The following is a 19193-nucleotide window of genomic DNA, read 5'->3' on the forward strand; positions in this document are numbered from 1 at the left end:
AAGATGGAAAGACAAGGTTCCCAAATAAATCTTATTACTTATTTCTGTCATTTCCCTACATAGCTGTCACAACATTTACAGCAAAATCCAGCTTTGTATATAATTCTAAATTACCTATCCATAAGCAGCAAAACAGATAAACAAAGTCTGTATCTAATGAAGTAATTTTTTAAGTAAATCCCAGCTGTAGTGGAAAACAGAAACAGATTGCAGTGATGATGACAGAAATACAGTAAAGGTGTAATTCTGGCAAAGCAGCTCTTTTCCCACTGCATCATTTAATCTGATTACATCACTTCCTTGGGCAGCTCTCTTCATTCATGAGTTTAAATTTACATATGAATATATTATCAGTTCATAGCACAAAACTTTTCACCAGCATCTTCTGCAATGACACTGATAGTCTTGGGAAAAAAAACCCCACAACACTGGAGAGGTACTCCACCTAATGTACTTAAGAATTAAAGTCTCCTCCATGATCAAACCCAACTAAAAATCAACTGTTCAAACAATACAAAAGCCTCCTGTGAGCCCTTCTGCTCCACAGATTAATATCTCATTATATTAATACAAGCAGTAGGGAAGGAAAACACCTCCTTAATATGGCTGCTCAGTGTTTTGTAGAATGGAACAAGAATTGAAAATACAGACTGGGAAAAACTGCATTGTGACATTTGTCATTGTCAGGCAGTTTTTCTTTCAAGTGCTGCTCACTAAGGCCCATTCATTTATTCATGCATTCATTCATTCACAGCTTCCCTTTCAAATTCTAGCTGGTGGCTGTGAAGCTAAAACTGTCAAGCTAGCATACACAGCTGGAATTTGAAATCAGAAATGTAAGATTTTTAATCAGGCCCACTCAGGTCTTAATCATCAAGGACTTTAAAAGTGACATGCTGATAAAAACACCAATAAAAAGGTGTAAACACTTCTCTACCTTTCAGAACTGCCATCTGTGCATGTTCAAAAGTTGTATTTACTTGATGTTAACTTTGCATGTTTTTCTAAATTGGGCTTTTAGATATGCAACCACCTCCAAAGACTGAAAATACACATTTTTCTATGCGCCAGACAATCATAAAGCCAGTCATTTTGAGGTTATATTGTTTTAGAATCAGGTCACACCCTCTCTGAAAGGAGGATCTGCACATTAACTGTTGACATACAGAGAAAAACAGGTCAACAAGAACTTCTGTGGAGTGTCTGGGATTAGTTGAATTAGCTGATTTCTTTCACATGCCCCGTGCTTTACTCATATATACACAAAAAATGCATCTCCCCGGTGCTATTCTCAATGCAAAGTCCAATTCCTTTTGTCAGAGAATTGCCATACCTTGTGCTACTGTTGACATAACCACTGAAGGTGTGGATGACACTACAGCAGTCACAGCAATAGTATTTGCAGTGCAGGAGGGAGTGGAGCAGGTGCTGCTGCTGCCCACAGAGGACTGGGAAGCAGTGATAACCACGGGCTGCTTTTGAGTAGTTGAGGCAATGACTGATGTTGGCACCAGTTTTGTAACTGCTGCATAGTTGTGGGACTTGGAGAGGATGTTGGGTACAAAAGTTGAGCTTGGAGAGGTGGTTACTATTATGACCTAAAAAAAAAAAAAAAAAAAAAGAAAAAGACACAAGAAGAAATTTGTTCCTTGAATCTATTCAGAAGCATAGAAATTTCAAAAAGAACTTGTATCTGTGCATTTAGTTTCAGGGAAACATGTTCATTAAGAGCTTTTAAGAAGGTCAATTGCATTTGCTCACAAGAAAAAGTTTCAACTATTTTGAAGAAGTGGTGATCAACATCTCCTAAAAATTAGGATTTTTAAAGAAAATAATTACTATTCAATTAAAGTAGAATTATCTCATGTCTGAAGGCAAACAGTCAGGAATGAACCTGACTTTGTTAAACTGTGCCAAGAAGCTTGAAACTCATTTTAAGAGAAACTGAACAGATTTCCAGCAAGCTTTGAGTGCCATTCTTCCAAACCTTGCAAAAATATCAAGAAACAGCAACGAGAGAAAATAGATTTTTTTTTTCTTTAACATTTAACAAGCACTTGGTGAGTCAGTATTGGGAAATGCTTTTGATCTACAAGTCTGTAAACAATACTTCTTTCATCAGTGAAAGAAAAATGGTTCGAGTTTGAAGCAATTTCTCTGCTTTTAGTGCTCTCAGTAATGAGAAATTCTTTCTGATTTGTCTGAAAAGCATTTGTCTGAAGAGAATAAACACCACTCCAGTGCAAGTTACAACTAGGACTTCATGAATCTGACCTGACATAAGACAACACAGAATTCATGACAGCATTGGAAGAAGTCTGTCCTTATGCAACTGGTCTAGAAAACTAAGCATTTATTAAGTATTGAATATGGGGACTGTTAAAGTAAAGAAATTCCTTTTATTCAACTTATATGTCCCTTCTTGTACTTACACAGTTAAAATAGAAAAAGAAGCATAAAAATACAACAATTTCAGTTTATCATGCAAAAATATTGAGAAAGTATTTTAACAACGCTGTTGTCCCAACAAAAATTTTATTAAAACCTTGAGAATTTAAACTTATTAATGATTCAATGTAACAAAAGCCAATAGAAAAACAAGGTACAAAAGAGGCAAAGAAAACCTGTGTCAGCTCACACAGGAAGTCTGACACTGCCAGCCAAGCACTACTGAAACCTTGAAATAATATGATAATGGCACCAGAAATAGACTTAAGCAACAAATCAAGCAGCAAGAGATTACGAGTTTATCATTTGCTTAAAGAAAAATGAAAAACAAAAAAAAAAAAAAAAGAAGAGAGAAATAGCCACATGGATGGAATAAAAGCAGCAAATTTCACCACCATGGCTGGTTCAGCCTCTTTTGCCTCAGTTCTTAGTTTGATGGTCTCTGCTGCTCAGATAAGCCTTTAATGTCTTGATCTGAGGAAAATCAAAACCTTACTATCCCACAAGCTACAGAAGGTTAACCACAACTAACCAGTGTCTGAAGAGCAAGGTTTCCATATTCTGCTGCTTTTCTACTTGATTGCATTCTCCAGTGAGAACATTTTCTCTGCATCACTGTTATTTTTGCATTCTGCCTGATCTTGATTTCATCAAAACACCTTTCTCAAATTGCTCTTAGGCTACAAACATGCAGATGGAGCTGAACATAACACAACTTGTTCTAGTCTGAGAACTGGAAGTGAAAGGATTCTGTGATAAGCCTCTGGAGTTTTATCCTGTTTCTTAAACTGTCAGTTAACACTAGGAATACTTCCAGCTGTCTGAAGTTTATGGTCAGCTCCACTCCACACCCAGGGTAACTAATTTAGGAACACAGTCAAAGGACAATTTGCAGTTTAAAAAGCCAGATTATAGGTTAGTGTGAATATAAACTACACAATGACAGGGCAAGTTCAGCATCACAACTAAGTATAGATATGTAGAATGAATCTGGGCATAATTCCAACTCCTGTGGACCACTGCACTTCCTTGAATTCAAGAGTGTCACTGAAAAATACTTTATTTAATCAAGGAAGGAATAAAGCCTGTAAAGCCTTACAGTTCAACAGTGGCTGCTATGCTGTGACAAAGTAGGTTTGTGTCTGCCTATTCTAACTCATCTTCCAAAATTAACCGAGCAGAGCAAAGTTCAGGAATCTTCATGTATGAAGTATATCCAAAAAATCATGAAATTCAGGCAAAATTTAAGTATTAAAGTTCAGATCACAACCACTGAATTTCTGAAATACTATTTTGTCATGTATGTTGAAGTGATCCAAATAATCTCATCAAGGGTAGCAAAACTGCATGCCATGTTCTACAGCAGAGAAACTGCCTGTCTGTAAACATGCATACACACACAAATCAAGGTGGTAATCCTGTTGTTGGTTTTAATTGCTACAGTAAAATCTAATTCCCAACATGTACTGAATTGAGTCCTGTCAGCTCTATTTTGAGAGATGATGAAATTCAGTCCCTGAAAAAAATAAGGTTATTATAACTGTCAGAAGCTTCATTAGCTAGATTCCTTCTGTGCCCTACACAGGTGACTTTGTTACAAGAGAATCCAGAAACTGGAGCTGTGACATTATTAGTTGTTACGACAAATCTTCCTCCAACTAATAAAATGTCAAAACAATTCAAAGAGTTGACATGCAGAAACACAGAATTTAATTCATATCTAACAACTTAAACTGGAAATGTGCCGTTGCATATGAATGAACAAGACTGACTTTTATTTTAAAACTACTAAAGGGTATTTCTCCCACCAAAATCATCCATTTTGGCATATCTAAATCCAACAGAAGAGGGCACTGTGACAAATTCAGATACAAACACTACCCTGGCCACCTAACAAAACAAGCACTGATTTTTCTGTCACTGCAGATTAGTACAACAGTCAAATAATACAATGCAAAGCAAACACTAAAATTTCCATGCCAGAACAAGTGGAGAGGCATAACTGCAGGAAAGGTCCTATCAACAGTCCACTCTTCTGGAGACTTAGTACAACACTCCATCATTAATTTCCATAATATATAACACCCATACTTAATACAACCTTATATAGGTTTAAGGCAAAAAAATTCTTCCTGCACAAATTATAACCCTAATGTACAACAGGATGGAGAGGTTAAGCCCTGTAGTAGCTGTGGAGTTGATGCACTGAACTCAGTTTGATGGTTTATGCTCACTCACAGATTTCTCTTATACACTCATGTATTCAGAGATGAAATTTGATTAAGGGCACTGTTAATGAACAGTGAATCAAATGAAAGCATCTTCCCTGAAGTGGGAAGAGGTCAGAAAGCAAAATCATTATTGCACATTACTTCAGTTAACCTTACTTGGTTTTAAAGTTTCCAAAAATCAAGACACAGGAACGCTGCTAATCCAAAAAGAGCCATAAAGCAATTAAGAAGACTAGTAGGACAAATACATGCAAAGGTTTGAGCTCAATAGTCAAATTCTAGCAGGTGGAAAAAAATGCCTGTCAGTGGCCAGCCTACCACAAGTCTGTTCAAGGTATCAAGGCAAAATTAATTCCACAGAGACCCTACCTCTTCCTGAAGTCTGCTGTAATTAATAACTGTACCAAGAATTAATTTGGTCTGAACAATTCATCTTTTTTTAAACCCTTTTTTTTTTTTTTTTTAAACAGAAGAACAGACACAGCTGAAATGCCTCCTAAAGAATGGTAATGTAGTCATGCCAGAGATCAGGCACTTAAAAATCTAAGTCCAGTACAAAATTTAAACAAGGAAAACCTTTTCTGCACACTGCATTGTGGTGAAAGCTAGGCACACTCAGCTGAAATAACACAACTGATTTTGACCACTGTAACACTGTTAATGTAGGATGAGAAATGGCACACTAGTATTGAAAGGAAAAAAAAGCCCCCCAGACTTTGACCAGCTCCAAGAATAAGCATTATAGACCCCAAAAAACTAGTCTCTAGATAAAAGGCTTGGCATGGGAAAGCCCATGCCACCTCTCCTGGAATTCTACTACTGCAAAGAATAATTATACATAATGAAAATAGAAATAAGAAATATTACCTTTGACCAACAGTTGTTACCATCTGAAGGCTGTTCAGTGGCCTATGTGATCCAGTTTTCAGTGGACTAGTGTCCATATCACAAAACCCAACACCACAAATGGTACTAACTGGTAAACTTGTTGGCAGTCTCACCAGACAGGCCAAGAATTTAATGAGCATGGAGACTGAATCCCCTCTCATCCCTAGAAGTGGTCCCTTCAGGTCAGGGTTGAGGCACATTGGTGGGGCAGTCTGGGGGAAGCTTGCACTCCCGCTGCCTGTGCTGTACCTGTTCTGTGGATAAAAAGAGGGCTTCAGTCTCCACGGCTGTCAATCCAGGTCCTTTCACACACAGGTGAACTAAATTCATACAAGAGTTTGGTTTTTTTTCCCTTTGTTCGTTTTAAAGAGGGATTACTTTATCCCAAGCGCAATCCTTAAAAAACAGCTAGTCAGATCACAGAAAGGAAGAGTCAAACATCACATGGCATCATTCATTGATAAAACCAGAACAGAGTAACAGTTGGCAGCTTCCCCCACATACCTTCTGTGTTGTGGTATTTGTTGTCTGTGTTGAGGGCTTAGTGAAGGTTATTTTCACAGGCGACATGTGTGGTGGTAAGGAGTTGGCAATGCTCTGCATTATATTACTCATTTTGGGGCTCCCACTTACAGGCACTGTGATAGTTTTAGTGACAGGGGTCACTGCCTTCGGGACTTCTTTCAGGAGAACAGGGGAAGAACTAGAAGAATTCGTTCGCCGTCTTTTGCGCGGCTTTTCATCGTCGTCCGAGCAGCTGACGCCTGGAAAAGAAATGCTTTTTCTAAATTGTGTTTCCCCTGTCTGCAGATCTCAGTGCTTTCTGAAACATTACATCCTTTTTTGAGTCTTACACCCTCTTTCAGGGAAGATAAGAAGAAATAAAGGACAAATTATATCTTATGGTCGCAACCAAGCTGTAGCACACCTCAGATGCTCTTAGTCCTTGACCCTCACAGTGCCATGGATCAGAGAAACATCCTCCAAAACCCCATCTACTCAGTTACTGGGTTACTTCATTCAGTTTGAGAAATTAAAAGAACCTAAGAGCCAGTACAGGCTTTTCATTCTGTCTACAGAAGTTTGAGAGTACACACACAAGGAGATTGGGATTGTGCCACACACAATTTAAAAATTTACACTACTTGGGAGTTTTTGGTGGTGGTTACAGCTACTGGACTGTCAAAGTTTATCCCCCAATAGTTTCCTTAGACTTCAGCCTTGCCACCTACTTCCATGTCATGTTTATCCTTACAGTACCCTTCTGTCTTTCACCTCAATACAGCATCTTGAAATGTAATTTTTAAAATTATATAGTTTAACTGTGAAGGTCAATACTCCATCAGTTTTTGCCTTCTTTGGTGCATTCTGTGCTACAGATATAAAACGGCACCTGACACACAATCATGAAAAACAAAAACTGGCTCAAAGGCGTTCTTTTGTCCTCACAATCATATACTGCACACACAGAAAAAAAAATCTGCTGCGATATTCAGCTCAGCAAAGGATAACAGCACAACTAATGGATCTTAAATCCAAATGAAACTTGCCAGAGCAGGCAACAGATTTGTAAATTACAGAAAGACACAGGTGTAGATTACAGAAAGACACAGGTTAATAACCTTGCAAACCTCTAAGAGCTACTTGGTAGCATTGAATGCAGGAAGGATCTGAACATGCAGGATCCATGGGTTGAGTTTCAACGAGGCCAAGTGCCAGGTCCTGCCCTTGGATCACTCCATGCACAGCTACAGGTTGAGGGGAGAGTGGCTTAAGAGTGGCCAGCAGGAAGGGACTTGGGGATGCTGGCCCACAGCTGGCTGGATATGAGCCAGGTGTGCCCAGGTGGGCAAGGACAGTGGCACCTGGCCTGTTACAGCACTGGTGTGGCACCACGATCTCTAATTAAAATTACTAAATATCCTGGCATTCAAAAAGTGAAGTTGCAAGAACTAACATGGATAAGAAAATGCCCAGTGCCACAACAGGCATTTCCAAAAAATGGTATTCTCTCTCAACAGGAGTAGAAGCTCATTTGCAGGTATGCATCCAGTTTTATCAGAGATAGGAAACTAACTAGGAAAGAGAAGCAAACTTCAAAAATGTAGCTTTAGTTGGCTGTAGCAGTACAAGTGAAGTGTGGATCTACAAAACCAGATTTCAAAGCTCTAAGCAATAATTTACTTTATGCCCCTGAATAAGCCTTGTGGCAATCTCCCTCTATAAAGCAGAGGTTAGATTACATAACTTTAAGGTTTATTATAGACAGCCTTCTAGGTATTGCTGTGAGTGCACTAATCGTACTGAACGTGTGCAGTAACATAAAAATGCAGTAACAAAAATCCCAGAGCCCATTTAAATCCAAAATCCACGTGCAACTAGCATGTTAGGACACAGTTGTTATTTTGGTAGGGCACCAAGAAACAAAGAAAACTTTCTTTGTGGTCCTCATCCACAAAAAACCCCACCAAACAATCAATCAAGACAGAAAGTAACATTAAACAAGCAGAGCATTTTTTTATGTTAAGTACAGCTCATTTCACCTCTTGTTTCCACTGCTGGGGTTTTGCAAGAATATTATTGCTATCATTTCATGTTAGAAATTGCTGTACAAAGTTTTCCACAGACATTCAGTTAAAAGGTAATACAGCTTTGACTGCAACTCACACTTAATAAGTAAGGAAGCAAATTCATGGAGAGATTAATGGCTCAATCAGACTGTGACTTGGAAGAGGCTACACCACAGACCAGTGGTGAAATCTGACTGTAACTCAGATCTCCCAAATCTGCTCCTAAGCAGGTTTGTTAAAATCAGTGTGACTGATGTAAGATACACTGAAAGAAACACAGTTCCTTAGAAAAAAGCCAATAAAAACAATAACAACAAAATGAAGCACGTGAAGTAGGGAAGAAATTAAATCTAAGGACAGACGATAAAAATGATCATCCCTGTATCATGTGTCTAGACTTATTTGATACTCATCACCATGTAATAATTCCATAAAATCTACATTAGAATTTCAAGATGTTAAGAACGTTTTCCCCTGAATCTTCAAACTAAAGCCAAGTGATCAGTGCATAGATCAGAAAAATGAAAAACTTTAATGTAATGGGTTTAATGGGTTGACAGAGCCATTAACGACTGTTTTTTGCAAGTAACATTATATTTATCTACTATGTGGCATTTCTGATTAGCTAGAAGCTTACACAGATGTACACATATAGCATAAAAAGAGTAAATTTTAATAATAATAATTAAATAATTTAAAAAATATTAAAGTTATACAGAGCAAGCATAAAAATAGCATTTAGCTACTTCACTATTAATCTTTACTTGTTGTTTTAATAGACTCAAATAAGAACAGAAGGAAACATTTTAATAGTAAAATAAAACTACCCATGATGAGGGCATATATAGGAGAATATAATCTGCTTTTAGACCATGCTGACTGATTAGTCAAACAAAGATGGGGACACATACACAGTCAAGAAAAAAGACTGTTTCTAGATTGTACATCCTGGATTTCCAGATTTAAACACATGAAGATGGGTCTCTGGTAGGAATTTGTAGGGAGTTTTCGCAGCTGCCAAGGAACATAAACCTCACTAATAATAATGACTGCCAGGTAAATCACAAAATGGCCAGACATAATATGTAAACACAAACCTTTGCCAAATTGCATCCAAAAAAAAAAAAAAATTCTATGTCAACTGTGAAAGTAAAAGAGGGACCTTTTCTAATTCAAGTAAGTGACTACTATGCATTAGTTCTCAACAAGATGGATCAGAAATCCACTGATATCCAGAAATTTCTAGATTTAATTTTCAAAACACTTTTCATTTGTTGTCCTTGTAGCTTTAGTGCTCCTTGCAACATTTTGCAGCGATGGGATTTATCCTGAACACTATTTATCTGAAAAAGGAAAGCAATAAATTCATTCTCTAGACTAAACGACGGCACGAAGGCTTTAAATGACTTGCCCAATGTTGGAGTGTTTAACTTGGGTCTCTGCTTCAGCCATGTCCTCCCTTTCTTTCCCTTTTGTTAATCAGTTGCTAGTATCACTTACTTTTGACGTAAACAGTACTTCCACTTGGCAAGACGACTACATTGGAGGCTGGACTGGCAGGTCTGGGGGACTTCACTGTTGCTACACTGCCACTTGGAACAGGGGTAGATGTTGGGGTTGAAGTGGTACTTGTGTAGGAATAGCAAACCACCACTGAAGAGGAGAAAACACACCTTCCATATAACTGCAGTGCAGAATCCCATTATTCTATCACTATTTTTACAGCTGAAATGGAAGCCAAAGACTTACTGGGTAAATATCTGTGTATTTGCCGCTGCATTTCTGTACTGTGGAATGCTCCCCAGTTTTAGCTAAGAATGGAATTAGTGGTCTTCAAAGACAACACAGAAATCTAAATTCCCGTCCTCCCATACCCAAAAATCTGTGCTGCCAATGGGAGACTTTTTTATGTTAATCTTTGTTTTACTTTTATAATTCGTTATTTTTAATTTTAGCATTAATTCAATATGTAAATCTTTTTGCTTTTCTGTCAGTGACCACATCTACTGATGGAAAAGTATTATTGCCTCAAAAACAACTGATGGAAAAGTATTATTGCCTCAACAGTACAACAATTGAAAAAACCCAAACTATTCCTTCAGTAGTGAAGAACTGATTGTGCTAATCAGCTTTTTGAAACCACTACTTTTAAGTAACAGCACAATGATACCGTATTTCTCACAAAACCAGGATGAAACAGCTTCTTTCAAAGAGTGTTCAACATTCTCCAGTTGTATGAAGCCTAATTCAAGCCTGCTGAGCCAAGCTAGTTGGAATGCATACTACCATTATTTAAAAAGCATAGAGAAAGTAGAAAGTAACCTTTTTACTTGTTATAATAGAACATTTAATCTGAAGGGAAAAACCCAAAGCAGTATTTTCTTGACTTTCACCAAAAACCTACTTTCATTCTTAAAATAGAACATTCTGAAACAGCTTTCATCACTTACAGAACTTTACAGAATCCAGCCATTAGTTTAAGTTTTTAAAGCTTACAGAGCTGAAGAAGTTTATCAGTAAATGTAATTTCCTGACAAATGGGGTTGTTTTTATATTTCAGTTGCTAGAGTGTCAATAACACAAAGCAGTCAGATTATTGCTGCAGACACCACAAAGGTATCTTTAAAAAAAGGGGCGTTTTATATTTCTGTGAATAATGTTTGATAAGAACGACTTGGATTTTTTTTTTCATAGGTTCATTGAATGGTTTGGGTTGGAAGGAACTTTAAAGCTCACCCAGTTCCAACCCTCTGCCATCAGATGGGGGCACCTTCCACTAGAGCAGGCTGCTCCAAGCCCCATCCAACCCGGCCTCAAAAAAACATCTTTAATATTTAACACTTCAAATCAAAGATACCACTTTCTACTGTGACATCGTTGTCACATTCCCACAGAGTGCAGCAGAACCCCATCTTTCTCTCACCTTCTTTGTTTCCAGTTTCTGCAGGAACTGGGAGAGAGGCGTTGTGCTGAACGGCCGCGTTGGCAACAGCGTTGGCGGTCACAGTAAAAGCTGTCTGTGGAACCAGCCGTGGCATCAGTGGCACCAGCCGACGACCTTCTATGGACCACTCAGAAGAGCTGTTGGGTCCAGACATGCTGAACAGAAATGGATGTTCTGTAAGTATTTTGACAGGTTTCCAAATACTCAGTATCTTCTTTACGTACATTTTTTCCAGTAGCGCAAGTTCAAAAGGCAGTTTAAGACATACTACAACTTTATTTCATGAAAGCCCTTGCATTTTTGTCATTTGATATAAAAAATATCCCACATTAAATTGAAGAGTAGACTCTTCTTTTGTTGTTTTGTTTTAGCAGAGCTGTTGATGGGCCAGAGGTGTGTGAAGGCCATACTCAGCCCCTCACATTAGGTTTATTACTGTTCAGGTACACTTGGTATACACTCTACTTCTGGATTACAAAAATACCAAGAAACCAAACAGACATCATAAAAGATTATTGAAATGGATTATGTTATAAGGGAAAAACTCTCAGCTTCTAAGGCAAATTTTGTTTTACCTGAATAGAAGAGTTTCTGATCCTTATTAAAGTAGTCCCAAACAAGGTGACAGAACATGAGATTATTTAATAAACAGAAAGCAGTCTTCTGCTCTAATTTACTCTTAACCTTAGCACTTACACCCACACTAGACTGTTTCACAAAAGCCCCACTCTTATCTGGATGGAGAAATATTTTTGACTGTTCTACATGAGTCATTTGTCAAATAAGCAAAACCAAAATGGCAAATTATTTTTCAACGCTGTAACGTTTTTAAGCCAATCAACCCTTTTAATGTATTAATATATTCTAAAAAATAACTTCTCACATGAAATATTTCAAGCAAGTTGCAGCAAGAGATACTACAAAGTAGTTTGTAAAATGCAGAGTATCTGCTCTGTTGTTAAATCCTGATATGCTTCAGCATTCCTCATACATATGCACATCATATAAAGAGAGCTACACAAGCTGAGGTAAAAATACATTTTAAAAACAAAAAATAAAGGGCACAAAAGCTAGCAAAGTAAGCTTTCCTAATGAGTTAAGAGAATTATGTACGTCAAATCCTGTATTACCAACCATCACTCATTAGGAACCACCACAGGAAAAATAAAGAAAAGCAGCACTTCAAAATTGCACCTTATCTGGATTATAATATTTCATTGAAGTGCAACACCTCAGGACAACCTATTCATGTTCTGCAAAATGCTAAGACCAGAAGTACTACTTAAAAGGAAAACTTGATTCAGGAAAAGAATCCTGATTTGACAACAATATGCTTTTCATTATTCCCCTCTTATTTCTTTAAAGGGGTGTAAGGAAGTTTGTGCGTTTTGTTTGGTGAACAGCACACTTCTAAATTTGTAAACTTGAAAATTAAAACTTACAAGTCCTTCCACAGCTCTAAACAAGTATGCTGATTTTGGCTAGACTTGGATGAAACAATTGCTAACTCCAAGTGTCCTGCTATTCATATCATTTCCTTTCTTTCCTCCTCACAACACCTAAGCTACAACAGTCAAACTTAAAAACGTCAACATTTGTAACACAGAGAAAGAAAACAATACAAACACTTACAATGCAGCTCTGTTTAAAGACAGTCCTTAACAGTAAGACTACTAATTATCAGACATATATAACCACTTGATCTATTGCTCCCCCACCTCTCAAAATCACCTGGAGTTTGTAAAAGCAAATTCAGCTGCAGCACAGCAGCTGCATCGTAGAGAGTGGTGGACACTGATGTCCCCAGCTTGCTGCAGCTTTTTCTACTCTGACCACTTTTTCCTTTCTGTGCTGATACACTGTTTTCCACTAATCTGCCACCACTGTCCCTCTCTTTGTCTTTCCTATGTAGTTTTCTCTTTCCTCTTAACACAGCCTTTCCAAACGGATTAAAACAAAACTAAAAGCAAAACAACCAACCAAACAAAAGCAAACATGTCTATCCTACTTAAGAGCTTCTCTATTTTCTCCATTCTCTGTTTATTCTGGTCTATCTTACATAAAGGTCTCCACACCAAAAAACTGTTTCTTACATTGTACTTGTACAGGGATGGCCTTGGATCCAAAGTACAGTGGTACTAAATAACTACTCGTGGGTCCCTGCAGATCTGATACAGTAATTCCTTCATCCACACAGTGTTTTAACTACTGACTCTTTAAACCATCATCAATCTTTGAAAATTCTACCATTCACTTAAAGCATAATAAATTTCCCCAAAGGTACTTCTGGAAATCAGTGACAAAATGATGTGGAACTTACTTGTGTGCAATTGTTGTTAGTCGTTCATCATTAACTGCTCTCCGAACCTCAGCGCGATGTCGCTCTGTTGAAATACTATTAAACAAAAAAACGATAAAGCAATATATTTTAATCAGAGGAAGACATGAACATTCCTCTAAATATTTCAGCTAAAATTAAACTTATGAATAATCTAAGAGAAGAAAAGGAACAGGAGTTCAAATTTACGAGATTGTGACTTAACCCTTGCTGTCACAGAGAAAATGAATCTTATTATTGCTCAAAAATAAAACTATTACTGAAGAAAAAAAAGAACATTACTGTTCACAGGGTATCCTTGAAAAACAGCTAGAATCCAACCTTCTAATGAGAGCAATATATTTAAAGGATATGGCAGAAAAATTCACACAGGACATGCAGCATTCTTTCTTGAGGTACCTTGGGTTCAAAGACTTTGACAAAACCACAAGCCAGTGTACATTCCTGACCTGGCTGTAACCCTTTTAACATTCAGTATCCCAGAAGGCACCAACCAATCAGAAAGGCTTCTACCACTTGTAGAATGGTTGTTTTTCCTTATCAAAAACTCCGAGGAGAACAGGAATGAAACCTCGACAACACAGAGAATTACTTCTCCAAATTCAGATTTACACTGTGATTCTAGTGAAACAAAAAGCATGTAACACCTTAAAAGAAAACAGGTTTTTAGTTGAAAAAGATCAGGGTTACCTAAGCACTTTAGAGAGTTCTCCAAGAAGATCCTTCTTCTCTTTTGTAAGGTCTCCCTGTGCACGTAAGGCACTGATGACACCTGCATAGGCCTCCAGTTCTGAAGGATTAGAGTGAATAATATTTCTATTTAATGCTCACAGCAAGGGGGAAAAAAAATGTTGTTTTCCATATTACTGACAGTATTCTAATAATTTTCAAAATCATTAAGAAGAACATGCTTTTCAATTACTTCGTGCTTTTTCAAAAGAGATTGATGATTCGGAACTCACTCAGTCAATTACTCTGCAGCACAAAACATTCCTATGAAACAACTCTTATCACAGAGGATTATCTAGTTTATAAACCCAGATGAATGTGTCAAACTCTCTCTGACCTGAAAATTCCAGCAAAAAGCTTGAAGAAAGTGTTTGGAAAGTAGTTCAGAATTCCCTTTACATGTATCATTATTAAGACTTCTATGGAAAAGTTTGGCTTGGAAAATAAATACACTATCAAAGGAGCAACTGGGTTTTTTTTTTTTTAATGCCTTTCCTTAATTAGCATGGAGAACATCAGCTTTGTTAAATATGATCATCATAATCTTTTATGCCAATTTACTTGATATGGTAAAACTGCTTGAATCTGACAGAAATGCAACACAATTGAATCTGCCCAACCCAAAAGAAACAATCCAGCTATTCCTAAACACAGAGCTACCACAGAGACTAACTCACAAAAATGCAATTCTGATTTACCAGAAATGTGTAATTCCAGGTGACTCTGATGTCATGCCATCAGCAATTTAAAAAAATGGAACCATAAAAGGCTACTGATATTTTTGAATTTTGTCCTACTAAACAGGGTGAGGATATACCTAGTGCAAATAATGAAGCCTAACTGGCTTCAAATAAAGATAATTTGGCAAAGAATGACTTACTATTCTCAGCTCCACATGGTTTAGGGAAACCAGAAACAAAAATTCTTTTGATCCTTACATAGGTGCCTTTCATTTGACATTTCAGCAGCCAACCCAAACAACCCAGTTAACCAAAACCAAGAATAAAAGGTGCAGGCCAAAACCTAACATTGCCCAAGTCTGCTACAAAATAAAAGGCTCATGCTATTCTGATTAATTTTCAGTTTAGGATTCCAAAGAGCTAATTTACACATGAAATCAAGGAATTATGCTGAAAAGAAATTCTGCTCTCCTGTCCCAATTAAGCAGAAAAAACAAAAAGCAGAGTCATTTTGGTTAACTATGCAGCCTGCACAGGGATGCTGAGTGACCTACAGAGGCATTTACAGTTTCAGTTATAAAACATTCACTAATTAATGCAATCACTATTACTAATATCAACATTTATTTAGACAACCACGTTACAGTATTTATGATATTAATTATCTTCCTCTGTTAAGAACTTAAAGTAATTCTCAGATGCAACCATATCATTATTTATGAAGGGCATGCTTTTTTTCCTTATGCATCACAAATAAAGATCCTCTACACTAGAGCCATAAAAATGCACATTCTGGTCTTTTGGAAGCTACTAAGGATTTACAGACCAGCTGTAACTTCCTCCCCTTCGTGTTTATGCAGCACTCATTAACTGGAGCTCTCTCTTTCCAACACAAAACACATGAAATAGCTGAAATGGGTTTGGCAAGTAAAAACCACTATGGCTAGTGTTAGGTGCTACCATCATCACCTCATTCAGTAAGAAACCAGGATCCACACCAGGTTCTGCACACCTCCAGATGCATTTCAGCCTCACTCCTCACCGAGTGCTCCCACTACAGCTGTACTGTTGCTAAATCAGATGCTGGGCTGTGAGCTGGAAAAGCAGATGGCTACTGCTGAATGTGACTGTCACACTTGCTCCTTCAGCCCCAGTCCCATGGTGTGCCTGCTCTCAGCTCACAGAGGCAGGGCCCCCTTGTGGGGACACAGCTCATGCCAGCAAAACAAAAAAATGATTATGTTTCGAATTTTTTTTTTTTTTCCTTCCTGTCAGCCTAGATTATGTCACTGAAGGAGGTGTAGCTGCAGTTCTGTTTGGCTCAGCTGCACCAGCACTCCGCTGTCAGCTCAGGTGGAAGGGTTTTTTTTTTTTTCATGCTTCCAGCTGCATTAATGAAACTTAGTAGCACTGCTCAAAAGCTTTTAGCACTCTGCAGTTTCTCCTAGTTTTTGTACTTCTTGAGCCTCGCTTAAGAATTAGGGCTGCCACCTTAACAGACAGCACAGCTTGTTGCAATGTTGTGTGCAACATCTCAGCACCCTTTCAAAAGCACAAAAAAAAAAAATCCATATTCCCAAGGGATGAAAGAAAAGGGGCAAAGGGAGGGAAAATAAATTCTCAACTCCCAAAAGAGAAAATGGATGGTTCTAAAGTGTAGGAGAACCTTGGCACAGTTGAGAAATACAGCACACCATCTCTTAGCAGTCAAGCAAAATGAGAGCAAGAAAAGCTGTCATGTGACAGTCACAGGAAGTTAGAGGGAATCTCAACCTCCTTCCTGACATCATCTCCTAGATTATGGTCCTCAGAAGAAACCCTGAAAAATCTAAAGCTTTTTTCCCCCCCTCCATCTAGTATCATTTAACTGGCAAAATCCCAAACCTGTAATTACACAAATTCAGCCATAAGAACTCAAAACCAACTATGCCAGCTCACATCAAAGGTCTAACAAAGGATTCTCTCCCCTGCAGTAGCCAAAAGCAGATATGTGAGGAAAAAGCAAATGTTTTTATTACTTTCCAGAACACAGAAGCATCTTTCCTTATACACTTATATCTACAAGGACAAAGCACGAAAATATCTCCCAGTGTCTATCTCTTGGGCAGGGGCCCCAAATACTGAGCTACATTTGAAACAATGAAAAAGGCTCCCGTGGTTATGGCAGTTAAGGGAGGTCATAATTTTCCCACTTCCCTGAAAACCTGTGTAACTGCAAACCCCAAACAGCATTTTTTAAAATCCTGTTTTATGTCTTCACAATAGTAACTTCATTACTTGAATTCACTCCTTCAGTACCAGTTAAAGCAGGATTCCCTAGGTTTTTTTTTGGGGGGGTACAAAAAGGTGTCTAATACAGAACTGAGGTAAAAAAACCAACCCAAACCCACACACACACACAAAACCCAATCAAACCAACCCCAAAGGTTCTCCTTTCAGAGAAAATTCTGTTGCATGTTAATAGTGACAGAAAAACACAGCAGCTAGGACATCCAAGAGAGATCCAACCAAACCAAAACAATTCTTCTCTATTCCTTTTGCTAGAGCTGAGTGTCAGCCAAACATAACTTTAAACCAGGGCTGTCAAACCAACGACACATGAAAAACACAGGAAATTACTTGCAAGTTTCCCTGCAGACATATTAAACTACTTCATGCGAGCAGCATGAAGGCAAATCTTAAAAAGAGTAAAATACAAACCCACAAATTATATCTTACTGTACCCAGTTTGCGAAGGATCCTCTTGCACTCATCCCTGCTGAGGTCCAGAAGAGTTGGCCACACCACAGGCATCCTTCCCTTGTGTCTGTGCTCCCACAGAGCTCAGCCTTGCTGGAAAAGGAATATAAATGCTCAAGCCCATAATTTATTGGTTCCCCAAGCCGATTAATGTGAACTCCCCTCAGCCTGCTCACAACTCCACGGACAGATTCACTCCCATCCCTGCCCCAATCTTTGTAGTGGCATGAAGGAATTCGGTGGCTTCACAAAGCCATGGACTTCCTACACTCTCCAGCTCAAACTCATCACCCAAGCCTTTTTACAGAGTTTCCCATCTCCTTCTCAAGCCTTTTTCTTTTTTCACGCGGAAACGCTCTTCGAATTGATGTCCAAGTCTCCTCCCTCTCTTTATGCGGAGTACCTATTAAAAGAATTCTTCCAGTGAACCTCACACTCCCCTTCCCCCCAGAGAAGGCGTTTAGCGCCAGCCCAGATTATATATGACAGGATGGCAAAAACATCGTGTGGGAAAACCCGCTCTCCACACAGCAACCCCAGCTCCCGAGCCCCCCAAAATACGCGAAACACGGGAACACCTCGACCCCGCCGAGGCGAGATTCCGGGGATGGCGGGGAGAGAGGGCGCATCTCCCGGATGCGACGAGGATAATAAAGGAGACACAGCAGCTGGAGACGAGCTGGGCAAGCGGGGCTTGGGCTGGGCAGGGAATTGCACACAGTGGCAGGGAATATGCACCGGGAACAAAAGCCCTGGCGCCGTCGCAGCTTCCAGCGGGGGGCTGGAGGAGGGGAAGGATCTCTCCCACAAGGGCGCCTGAAGGCAGCCGCCACCCGGGCGCTCCCCGCCCGCCCCTCTTGGGCCCAGGGTGAGGGGGACCGGCCGGAGCCAGCGGGGCTGGGATCGGGAAAAGAGAGAGAGAGGGAGAGGACGGCGGCTGGCGCTGCTTCCCCGTCTACGGGTGGAGCGGGCGGGGGCCGGGGCGCTGCCCTGGGCCCGTAAGGGGGCGGCGGATCCCCGCCGTCCCGGAAACGGAGTTGCCCCTCTCCCCGAGGCGGAGCGCCGCGGGTAGGGTGAGGAGCAGGACCCACCTGCCCGGCCGTGCCCAGTACATCGAAGGCTCCGCAGCAGCCGCACCCCCACACACACACCGTTCGCCAATGCCGCGCTCGGGTTTGTTTAGTGGCAGTGGCGGCGGCGGCGACGGCGTTTACTCGGGTCAAGATGGCGGACAAGAGCGCTGCGCATGCGCGGGCGCCGCGAGGTACGCTGGGAATTGTAGTCCCCGCCGCGCCTCGGCCGTTAGGAGCTGGAAGAGGCGGCTGTCAAGATGGGCGCTCGAGTCAGCACTGCGCACGCGCGGTGCCGAAGAGCATGTCGGGAATGATAGTTCTCTCCGTGGGTGCCCGACGCGCGCGGAGCGGCGCCCGCCTTCCCGCCATGGCTACGCGGGCGGCTACGGGCAACCGGAGGGGACAAAATACTTTTCGCGTTCTCCGTCCGGGCTGAGGCGCGCTGCGCCGTTCGAACGAACTTCAGGAATTAACATCTGGCCGCAACTTCTGGAGCGAAATGTGGCAGGGGAAAACATCATCCCGACGCCATTTGGCCGTTTGCAGTTTTGTA

General features: G+C 39.8%; 1 protein-coding gene across 11 annotated transcripts in view; it reads right to left on the reverse strand.

Annotated features, from left to right (window-relative positions):
* Positions 1–19092, reverse strand: part of EMSY (EMSY transcriptional repressor, BRCA2 interacting) — a 40861-nt gene extending 21769 nt beyond the window's left edge. For 6 of the 11 annotated variants that reach the window (XM_066340642.1, XM_066340644.1, XM_066340640.1 and 3 more), the window contains exons 1-8: positions 18659–19092; positions 17552–17660; positions 14110–14209; positions 13402–13476; positions 11061–11236; positions 9638–9790; positions 6072–6331; positions 1334–1598 (exon numbers count right to left, since the gene is read on the reverse strand). In XM_066340642.1, the coding sequence (XP_066196739.1) occupies positions 1334–1598; positions 6072–6331; positions 9638–9790; positions 11061–11236; positions 13402–13476; positions 14110–14209; positions 17552–17621 (1099 nt within the window). In that variant the 5' untranslated portion in view covers positions 17622–17660; positions 18659–19092. Of the gene's footprint in view, positions 1–1333; positions 1599–6071; positions 6332–9637; positions 9791–11060; positions 11237–13401; positions 13477–14109; positions 14210–17551; positions 17661–18658 lie in introns of those variants that run through there. The other 5 variants (XM_066340645.1, XM_066340643.1, XM_066340636.1 and 2 more) reach the window with 4 other exon arrangements.
* Between the last annotated feature and the right edge of the window lie 101 nt (positions 19093–19193).

The sequence above is a fragment of the Sylvia atricapilla genome, chromosome 2 (genome assembly GCF_009819655.1).
Source record: "Sylvia atricapilla isolate bSylAtr1 chromosome 2, bSylAtr1.pri, whole genome shotgun sequence".
NCBI lineage: Eukaryota > Metazoa > Chordata > Aves > Passeriformes > Sylviidae > Sylvia > Sylvia atricapilla.